Source organism: Melanotaenia boesemani, chromosome 9 (genome assembly GCF_017639745.1).
Source record: "Melanotaenia boesemani isolate fMelBoe1 chromosome 9, fMelBoe1.pri, whole genome shotgun sequence".
Classification (NCBI taxonomy): domain Eukaryota; kingdom Metazoa; phylum Chordata; class Actinopteri; order Atheriniformes; family Melanotaeniidae; genus Melanotaenia; species Melanotaenia boesemani.
In genome coordinates, this window is record NC_055690.1 from 26,131,282 (window position 1) to 26,143,160 (window position 11,879).

General features: G+C 42.5%; 1 protein-coding gene across 1 annotated transcript; it reads left to right on the top strand.

Annotated features, from left to right (window-relative positions):
• Positions 1 to 9,231: 9,231 nt before the first annotated feature.
• Positions 9,232 to 10,057, top strand: LOC121645807 (general transcription factor II-I repeat domain-containing protein 2A-like). Its single transcript, XM_041994520.1, has one exon. The coding sequence runs from the start codon at positions 9,257 to 9,259 to the stop codon at positions 9,836 to 9,838; it is 582 nt and encodes a 193-aa protein (XP_041850454.1). The 5' UTR covers positions 9,232 to 9,256; the 3' UTR covers positions 9,839 to 10,057.
• Positions 10,058 to 11,879: the final 1,822 nt, after the last annotated feature.

Sequence of the window (11,879 nt, forward strand, 5' to 3'; positions counted from 1 at the left end):
ACTTTTTATAGTCTTTGGCTGCATGTGCTTTTTATTTTACTTGTTTGCTGTGCGTAGGTATGGAGATGAATAAGTCTATCAACTTGTGGAGATATGCTCAAAATAGAGCACTACCAAGGCTGAGACGTACGCTTCTAGTGCAGATGAACTCCCAAGTTTGATACTTGCGGAAATGGTGTTAACATTTTTCATCCCCCAAAGGCCCTGTAGTTCTTGATGAAATGCAGGTCCATTTAGACCAGCTAAAGCACAGGCTAGACCAGAATATATATATATATATATATATATATATATATATATATATATATATGTATATACATATATAGCAAGCAAAACTCACCATCTCAGTGACCTCTCCAATGCAGGGCAAACTGCAGAGGCATTTCCCCCCAGATGTGAGCCATCTACTGGTTATTTCCCACATGAAGGAACAATTCAGAAAGGACTTAGATGGTTACACGTGACCTCCCCCACTAAGCCTTAGTGTTTGATCTATGTTTTTATGACCTAGCTGTCCAGAAAGACAGTGACATGAAGTGCATCATATTCATAAGGATAACAGCAGTCTTTATCCTGTGCTAAAGCAATGTTTTTGTTTTGTTTTTGGTTTGTTTTGTCTTTTTGTTTTTTCAAAAACACATTATCTGAAATCTGAACTTTAAGAATATTTATAGCGACTCCAGTGAAAGAAACAGTTTCATCAGGACTTTAAAAAAAAAAAACAAATACATGAATAAATCTAAGGTGCCAAGCAACATAATTTATCTCATGGACATGTTTAACTCAAGTTAGAAAGTCCTTAGATAAGGTTTCCACAATCCCCTAAAAGACAGTTTTAGTATTAGTGTAGCTATACTTTCATTATGAAGCTGTATCTCCTTCAAGAAAATTATCAAAACATATGGTGACCTGTGTGATTGGCATGCCAATGTTAAGCAGCGCTCACTTGCAAAGTCCCTTAATAAAAGGTGTTTCAGACATCGCCTGGAGTCAGCCACAAAATGCTATTTAACACCATTCCAAAGTGGGAATGAATCTGACCTCGGCTGTCAGTTGATTCGAAGACACTCATCATTCAAATGAGACAGGTGATTAGGGAGAGGACAATTTCAGACAGCTAAAGAGAAACACTGGGGAAAAAAAAGGAGGCAGCAGCAGTTATGAGGGAGAAGAAAAATGACGGCGGGTCATGAAGAGGATGCAACAACAACAGGGGATGGGTTCAGACACTGAAGGGAAGGAAAAAAGAAAGAGGGGGTACTGGAAGTAGTTGGTGAGGAAGGAGAAAGAGACTACAGGGGATAGAAAGAAGGAGAATGAGTTGTTTTCATGCAGACCAAGAAAAATATACACAAACGTCTGAGAAGTGATAGAAGATGAGAAAGAAGTGTGATCAAGGGAAACACAGTGAGGGTAATGAAAGGCTGAAGGGTTTTAAAATGAGAAAGGATTTGGTGACAATGAATGGTACATGGAAAGGCAGACCGTTTTCGTCAGACTACTGATGAGTTGAAGCGAGGAAATATAATAGCATCATTCCATGGAAATTGAAAAAGAGCCAGAAAATGTCTTTTGGAAATCAAATTTTTTCTTGGTACATTGTATGGGGATCATTTTTTGGAGTGAAGAGACAAACATAAACAAGACCTTGTTGGAAAGTGCAGGAAAATAAATTAGCCTGATTTGAACTTTTTCCCTTATCACTGTCTTCTTTGCAGGAATTATGTCTTCTCTTATCCTTATACCTTCAGGGACATTTATATGTAAGAATACAGAGCAAACCCGAAGTTATGGGATGAGTCATATATAAAGACAATGTAATGCTACAAAGGTGTTTGGGTCAATCTTCAGTGAGCAGGATGGAGCTAATCTACAATAAATATTTGGCTTTTAGGACCTATGTCTAACAATTTAGCTTAAAAGTGCCCTCCTATTGCTGTTCATCATATCTTACATCAGTGGTGCCCAAGTTCAGTCCTCAAGATTTACTATGTAGGTGAAGAGAAAGTAAAAACAAACAAAAAATCGAGGGGCAGTAAGAGCTCTAGATGGTCTGATGAAAACATTATAGCACCACATTTTTGGCAGTAAGATAACAGCTATAATTAGGGCTGTTATTAGATTGGTATTATAATCAGATTTCAATTACATCCGATTCAATTCTATATTGATTCATTTACAGCTAATTATGTAACGCCACTTTATTTTCTTGAACATTAAAAACGTTCTCAGGAAACTTTTTTTTTTTTTTGATAAAAGACTGGGTGTATTTACTTGACAGTCAAACTCAGTTATCTGGAAGTAATCAGATAACTTTCATAATCTGAACTGACACATCTACATTAATTTCTGAAATACCAGAACAATACAGTGTTTCCCAGATTCACAGCCAGAAATGTGATTGAAACATTCAGGACTTTTTAAAAGTCCTGATGAAACTGTTTCATTCACTGGAGTCGCTATAAATATTCTTAAAGTTCAGATTTCAGATAACGTGTTGATTTTAATAAAACCTACAAGGAATATTGGATCCATTTAAAAACCGTAATATGACTCAAAAATTCCTTCATTGATGTAGATTCAGCCTTTTTTTTTTTTTTTTTTTTTAACCTGTCTTGTCCAGCATCGTTGCAAACAGAATGATTGTCTGGCTGCTGTCTGGTGCTGGGCAATTTTACTCTATCAAGCAGGGATTTATACTACATGTATAAAGTCCCTCTTGATGACATGAAAAACTTTATTAAATCAGACTCTTAATGCTGGACTCGACCGGAGGGGACAGAGAGAGAGAGAGATAGAAAAGAAAGTAGAGAGAAGAGGGAGGGGAGAGAGAGGGACAGAAAGGGTGTGGGGAGTGCGGGTGGGGACTTAAAACATTATACAGAAAACCATGTAATCCATACTACTTGCAACATATATAGCTAAGATCATCCTGGCCAGTAGGTCATTACACAACTAGTTGATAATAGTAACAATAATAATAATCACGATAATAGTAATAATAATAATAGTAGTAGTAATAATAATAAGAGTAAGAGTAATAATAATAATAATAAGAACAGAAGTAATAAAAAAAAAAGAAAAAAAATATGATAATAGATATAAGTGAAACTGCTGTATTCAAGAACACGCGCAGAGAAACCTGTGTGGATATGCTGGAGAACTCGGCCACACGGCGACGCAAAGACTGTGTGGAGACGTTCAGGGAGGAGTGACCATGCAGAGTGATCATGCAGATGCCACCTCACTTGAACAGAGGCCAGAGTCAGGCCAGCGGTCCCGAGACCCAGGCCACCAGCCCCCCCGTAGGCTACAGATCCCGACCGGTCCACAGAGACGACCACTCGCCCGCCCAGGAAGGCAGCAGCAGGAGACCCCAGCAGGAGCCGCCCCGCGGACACAGGGCACCGGCCCCGGCAGGCCGAGGCCAGCAGTCCCCGACCCCCCCGGGCACCGGCCGCCCGGGACAGACGGGGCAGAGGGCCCGGGCCCAGGAGCGCAGGGACACCCCCCACCCCCACAGGCCAAGGGCCAGCACGCCACCCGGGGGGACCCGGCCCGCCCAGACGGCCACCGCCAGAGGCCAGCCCCACACCCCAGCGCCCAGCCGCACACCCCGAGAACCAGTCCTGCCCCCCCCCCCCCCCAGACCAACACACACAAACACACACACTCTCCTTCCACTCCTCCATTCATCCTCCCACACATACACCATCCAACCCTCACATACTCTGTCCTCCCACACACACACACCATCCTTCCACCATCCATCCTTCCACACACACACCATCCTTCCACCATCCATCCTCCCACACACTCACCATCCTTCCACCATACACTCTCCCACACCTACCCCATCCTCCCTCTCATACACACATCATCCCTCCACCACTCATCCTCCCACACATACACCATCCTCCACCTTCACACCTCCCACACACACACACACACACCATCCTTCCACTACCCATCCTCCCACACATACATCATTCTCCTACACATACACCGTCCTCCCTCTCCTACACCAAACATCCACCTTCACGTACCCCATCCTCCCACACACACACACACCACCCCTCCATCACCCACTCTCCCAAACATACACCACTCCCCCACACACACACCATCCTCCCTCCCATACACCATCCATCCTCCTGCACACACACCATTCTTCCACCATCCATCCTCCCACACACTCCCCATCCCTGCACCATACATTCTCCCACACATACCCCATCCTCCCCCACATACATCATCCCTCCACCATTCATCCTCCCACACCCACACCACCCCCCCTCCCACACACCACACATCCACCTCCACACACCCCACCCTCCCACACACACACACCATCCCTCCACCACCCATCCCCCCACACACACACCACTCTCCCACCCATACACCACCCCCCCCCCCACATACACACACACACACACAAACACCATCCCCCCACCACCATCCTCCCGCCACCCCACGCCGCGGGGGGACAGCCCCAGCCAGGAGGCGAGGAGACACGAGCCAGGCCCCCACTCCCCCCACCCCGCCCCAGTCCCCCACTCCCCACCCCCAAAACAGCACCTTCCCCCCAAGGCCAGCAGCCAAACCCCCCGGGACAGCCCGCCCACGCCCCGGGCCAACGCGACAGGCCACCCGGCCCGCCCCGCCCCCGGGCCATCCATGGAGACAGGGGCGCTTGAAGACCCCATCCCCCCTCCCTCCCCCACTAGTGAGGGAATATATTATGTGCTGTTTGCAATTAAAAAAAAAGAGGGTTAAAATTGGGGGGCAGTAACTGCATTGAGGAGGGGGTGGGGCCACCTGAGCAGTCCCACCCACCTGACCTCGCATGTTCCACCCCCCAAAACGTGTTTGTATGTTGCAAATGTTATTTGTGCTCAGTGACTAAGTGGAATTAAAAGCTGGGAGGCATGCTGCCGCTCGGCGAAGCAACGGGGCCACTATGATGACCCCCCTGCCCCGCCCAGCGCAACAAGCACACCCCCCACGGCCCTACCTGTGTATGTAGTGAAGAGTGGGGAGGGGAGGGGTCAGGAGATGTAGGTCCAGAGGGGGGTAAGCCTCCCCCCTGGAAGACGACTCGCCAGTGGCTTAGGGCGCCCCCGTCCCCCGCCGGCCCCGAAGGGCGTCACAGGCCCAGAGCAGGCACCCCAACCCAGGCACGCCACGAACCCCCCCAGGGGCCAGCCACCAGCCCAAGGGGCCACTTTCCTCTTTCTGAGTGGGAGGGGGGCGAGGCGAAGGAAGGGAACCCCAGGCCCCCGCCCCCAACACCCAGCCAGGGCGCCCCCCAGAGGACACGTCCTGTAGATTCAGCCTGTTCAGCTGTGCGCACTGCTGTGATGACTGTGACGTCGTAACACCAGAGCAGAAGAAATACTCCATCTGCTCCTCACTAGAGCAAGATGTTTTCATCTCCACCTGCCTGAAAGAATTTAGAAAACTCTCATATTTTTGTCTGATTTTCAGCACATGCACTCTGTCCGTGGACAAAGAGAGCAGCTATGACATGCCATCCTGTAAACCACATAAATAGCACCAGACTGTTTACTGTTTGATAAAAGGACAAGTGTAAACCTGACACCACTTGCTGTTGTTGCATGTGACGGTGCCCGTTAGCATTAGCTGCTAATATGAGTGGTAATAAGCTGCAAAATACTTTATAGATGGATATAATCCACACTGGTGAATGAAAACATCTGAACTTGACATCATCTTGGTAAGAGAAGCTGATGACACAGGAAAACAGTTGTGTGTATATATGCTAAGATCTTGCTGAACCTCGGTAAGTCACGCAAGAGTTGGGTCTTGTTCCTTGAAATGTAGACATTTTAAGAAGTCAATCTCCAAGTTTTATGAATCGATATTGCATTTATTTTTATTTGAATCAATTAAAATTGATTAATCGCTTTTTTTAAACCCAGCCCAAGTTATAATGATGGGAAGAATAAACAATTTTTTAATTTATTAATTTATTTATTTAACAAGGATATTACATTTTTACATAGTCACATAATGGCACATAAAAACTTCTAGGAAGTTTGTCTCAGACTGAGAAACAAGACTGATGGTCTTCCTTAACTACATAAATATGATCCATAGTTCTAAATATGATCTATAGTTCTAAATATGATCTGTAGTTATCAGGTGACAGACATCTGCTGCTGTTGTACTACTACATCTGATGGGCTATCATATGACTGAGTTGTGGTCATAGTTGAAGAAAAACTGGAAATTTCCAGATTGCAGGATAAATGAAACAGTATTTTGTCAGGTTCCTCCGTGTCCAGGGTTGGTCTGATGGTTCGGCATCAGGTTTGATGGTTCAGGGTCGGGTTTGATGGTTCAGAGGCTGACAACAGGACATACAGACATGGAGAGACCGTCCCTGATGGTTCCCTCTATGTATTGATTTCTTAAACTGTGTATCTGCATTATTCATGCAGACAAATGAGTTACATTTGCCTTCACCTCCATGTATTCTAGTCTAGAAAGCAACCCTCATAAGTAATCTCCCAGAATGCATTGTGCAAGTAAAATAATAGTGAACTCTGTGGTTCAGAAACATAGCAAATACATACAATTTTAAATTAATTAGGAATATCCATGTGTCAAAAAGTAGAACATGGCAATAACAACATGTTAAGGCCAACATGTGCCAGTAACTGGGGTTCCTAATTACAGTTAGGTAATTATAATTTACTTTAAGGCTGTTAATATTTCAATTCATATGCCTTTCTTTTCTTAAGACATCAATAATAGTAATAGGACAATACAGTAATACTACTACATAATTTTATGTACACTGCATGTGTGCCTTTCCAAGAGTGTGCACCTGCAATATTAGCATTGCAAGGCATTGATATTCTAGACTTCTAGACAATGATGACAGAGGACCTTTTGCCTTATTTGTAATAGACTGAACCTGTATTAGATTTGCCATGATACCAAAAAATTGTTGTCTTTGTTGTCTGTATGGAGATAATGTGAATGGAAAACAAACCAAACAATTTCAGGTGATATAACAAAACTCAGATGTTCTACAATGCCAAAGCCTTAAACCCTGCTGTATAAATTTCTATTCAAATGCTAGTTACTCACATTTGAATCAAGCAAGGTCATGAAAATATAAAAAAATGAATAAATAAATAAATAGAGGAAGAGGCCAGGTGATAGAATTACATGAATGATAGCCACATCTACTCTGTTATATCAGGAAGTGAAGTGTTTTTCCTAATTCTTGTGTAAAATTTATGTTAAAATCAACTAACTAATAAAAGGAAGTAGACTTTTACTTTTCTTTTAGCAGATTTGATGTGAATTGAGGTTTATGGAGAGATGTACAGAAAGAAAAAGAAGACAAGGAAGCGTCTATGGAGAAGCTGTCATTGCCTGTTGTTACTGACTGACAAATAAAGGAGAAGAGGGAATTATTTATCATATACACAATAAATTGGCAAATAATGCAGCGTAAAACATCAGTGTGGTGAGGTTAGATTTCTCATGCTGATTGTTATTGTTTTTTACATGTTTACAAAGTTTAGTTTCTAACCACAACCTCTGGAACTGTTTGTAAATATTTTATAAAAAAGTGCATAATTTTAATGGCCTAGGTCAGAGATGGGCAACTGGCGGCCCGCGGGCCGCATCCGGCCCGCATCCTCATTCAGTATGGCTCGCAAGTCAATTTCCTAATGTAAAATAAACTGATTTCACAAGCATAGGAAGCATACCGTATGTACAGCTGTAAGCGGGCCATTAATCCTTTCCCACTTGTAATTACACTACCAACCGCCAGAGGGCGCTCCCCCTAAACACAAGAGGTCAATACTTTACTTTTCTGGACTGGCATCTTTGACAGCAGTCAACTATAAGAGAGAGAGATGAGTGGGAAAAAAAGAAAATTGGATCTAGAAAACCGTGTCTTCCAGCCAAGGTGGGAAACAGATTATCTTTTTACTCAGTTCAAAGGTAAACCCATGTGTTTAGTTTGCCTGGAAACAAAATCCGCCATGAAAGATTTCAACTTGAGTCGCCATTACAACACTACGCACAAAGAAAAATATGACAAGTACACCGGAGCTGCAAGAGCTGCTATTGTGGCTGACCTCAAAGGAAAAATACAACAACAGCAGAGCATTTTTACCAAAGCGATGACAACACAACAATCCTCTCTCAGGGCATCTTATGCCGTTTCCCTCGCGCTTGCTAAAGCAAAGAAGCCCCTGTCAGATGGCGAAATGGTGAAGCGATGTGCAGTCGAGATGGCTAAAGCTTTTGGAGATGACAACATGGCTAAGAACTTTGAAACAGTCTCCCTGTCCCGGCGCACAGTTACGCGGAGGATTTTTGACATTCAAAGTCATGTCGATGGAAAGTTAAAACAAGTCATGCATAATTGCAAGTATTTCTCATTAGCATTGGACGAGAGTACAGATGCGACGGATGTCAGCCAGCTTCTTGTTTACTCCAGGACCATCGACGGTTCATTTCAAGTGCACGAGGAGTTACTGAAATTGGTGTCTTTGCATGACACGACGAAGGGCAAGGACATTTTCACCCCAGTTGAAAGTGTCATATGTGAGCACGGGGGCTTTGACAAGCTTTCAGCTGTCGTGACAGATGGCGCACCATCAATGCAAGGACGGCGTTCTGGATTTGCGGGACTTCTTCGACAGAGCGGTGTGGAATGTCCGATACTACACTGTATCATACATCAGGTGAGTAATGCTGTCCCGGTCAAACTAATAATTAATAGGCAATTGATATGGTTACAAGTGGGTATTATGTGAATATTATTATTGGGCTATTAGACTAAAAATCACAATTAATTTTACAGGAGGCACTCTGCGCTAAGGCAATGGACTTCAGTCACGTCATGGATTTAGTAACTAAAGTTACAAATCTCATTCGAGGAGGAAACAGGTCTCTCAATCACAGGAAGTTTGTAGCTTTTTTGGATGAAGTGAATGCCGCTTATGGGGATTTACAGATGCACACTGACATAAGATGGATGAGCCGCGGGAAGTGCCTGGAGAGGTTTTTAGCGCTTCGCACAGAAATCCCTGTGTTCTTGGAGGACAGTATTAAATGTGATACAAGTGCTTACTGCAATAAACTCAGAGACACAGATTTTCTCTGTGACATGGCCTTCCTTGTGGATATAACCTCGCATCTTATTCACCTGAATGCACAGTTGCAGGGAAGAGACCAAACTGTGTCGGATCTATTTGCGCACATGAATGCTTTTCAGCGTAAACTAGTCCTGTTCAAAGAGGGCTTTTCATTCAGCCACCCAAACCTGGCTCACTTTCCCGCCTGTGAAGAGATGCGTAGAGATGTCCCCGAATGCAACAAAACGTTTCACAAGTATAGAGCCGACATTGAAACTCTGCAGGAGCAGTTCAAGAACCGTTTTCAAGATTTCTACGCCATGCAGCCGCAAATTGCGTTGTTCACTGACCCCCTCTCTGCTACTGTCAGTGAGCAGCCTCCAGAGCTGCAGCTTGAACTGTGCGAGCTACAGTCAGACCCCTTCTTCCAAGCAAAAGGCAATGAAAGAGGGATTTTATTTTGGAGGTTGCTACCGGAGTCCCGCTTTCCACTCCTGAGGGATTTCGCGCTCTCAATGGCCAGCATGTTTGGTAGCACTTACATTTGTGAGAGCAACTTTTCAACAATGAAGCACATCAAATCAAAAGAGAGAAACAGGCTGACAGATGAAACTCTGTTCCACCTCATGCAGATTGGATGCACAAATATTGACATTGACATTCAGTCCATTGTACATCTGCAGGAGAGGCCACAAGTATCTCATTAAGACATAACATTAATGCAGAAATAAGCATTAAAACAGAACTTTATACGGATCCAACTGTTATTTGAGATAAAATGTTCTTGTTTGAAGTAGCTTGAACATTGTTCCACTTGATTTACAGTGCTAATGTTATTATATTACTGTTATTGAATGATTTCTCTGAGACCCTACTGCACTGATATATCACACACAACACACAAATGTAGAGTTTTTGTGTTAAGTTCATGAAATGAACTGAAGCATTACAAAACACATTTGAATATGCTGAAAAAAATGGGTTTAATAAAAAATTGGTAACTGATAAATTGTCTGTTTTTCATTACATTAGTTTTGTAATTAAAATTGAGCGATTGGGGTTTCAGTGACCTACACGATCACAATCTGGCCCTCAGGCAGTGAGTGTAGAATTTCTTTGGCCCTCTTGATTATCAAAGTTGCCCATCCCTGGCCTAGGTGATTCACATTTCAGAAAGGAGAGGCAGGTAAATGTCTACGACTGTATTTAACAATGTCTTCTTTTACCAGGATAGCACACATTTTGGAATGGATGGTACAAATTACTGTATGAAGTGAAATGGTTTTCTAGCTTTGAATGCTACAGAACTTCAGTGCTACAGAAATTTGGGGAAGACTTTATATATTGGTCAGTCATAGCAAGGGGAAAACTTTCTGATGGACGGTCGTGGGGTTCCAGGGGGAACAGATCTCAACTGGGAAACTAATCATGATACAATACTTGTCAGTTCATACTCTGTGAGAAGCTTTGTCCTTGAACGGTTGGGAATTACTGCGAGTGGGATGTTTGTGTCTTTATGTGTAATGAACAATTGACCGGTCATTTCATATTTAACGTGAAACTTTGTCGGTGGTAGGGCAGTATTGTGCACGCTGCAAAATGTGATATATACTTTTGTACTTTCTCAGTGCCTCAATCAGCGGTTTATTAAATGTTATAAGGAGACTAGTTCTCCCTCACGGTTTAAAAAAATCCTGGAGGAAACCCTGATGTTACGTATACATATTCAGCCTGTTGTTTCATGTGCTATTGTGTAGTTGACTAACTTGCTTTTCCATATTAAATGTTTGTTCTTGGTCATGGATTTTGTGAAATAAATTTCTAAATAAATGCAACTTATAGTCCAGTGTGACTTATATATATATTTTTTTCCTCTTCATAACATATTTTATGACTGATGCAACTTATATGGTAGAAAATATGGCAGATTCAACATTCAAATATTCATAATTATAAAGAGAAGTGTGTTAAGATTGTCCACTTGCTCACTCACTCACTCACTCACTCACTCACTCACTCACTCACTCACTCACTCACTCACTATATAGTGTGCACTGTGTAGACTCGCTTGGGAGTGGGGAAGACAGTTTCTCATGCATTTTAAAGACTACTTGTATGCAGTGATGATTCATTATTAAATCCAAGATTTGCAAAGCTACGCATTGCATAAACACATGCCTGCAGGATAGGTAAGCAAATGTTTCCTGTTTTTGCCTGAGAACATAATGTTAATTGTAATTAACATCTCTACACAGCACTAACACAAAACATCTGGATACAAGTTGTCTTTACCAGTAATTATTAAAAATTGGCCACAAAATGTAAAAGAAAAATGTCAAAACATGATAAGTGTTGATAGGCAACTGTTTTCTTAGCCCCAGGGGACACATTTGTGTAGCTTGGAAATATTTAAAGTGCAAGCTTGATTGAAACATATGCTTAACATGTTTACTGCTTAGAATGAATAACTTAACTTCCAGGTATGGTTATTGATAGATAACCAATCATTTCTCAAGTCCTGTATGTCAGGCAGAAGAAAAAGAACCACAGATCAGATATCATGACCACAGAGAAATGTACCACATTAAAAGATTAAAACGTATCTAAACTTGAAGAAATATTAGTATTTGATATGGATTTACAGTGAAAAAAAGATATGTCTAGATGTGTTGGATCTGTGTTGCTAATGTGTTGGTTCGCTTTGATTAATTTTTAAAAATATTTATAATATGTAAATATATATATATA

Coding starts and splice junctions, on each gene's coding strand:
- LOC121645807 (XM_041994520.1), top strand. CDS start 9,257: ATGAATGCTTTTCAGCGTAAACTAGTCCTGTTCAAAGAGGGCTTTTCA.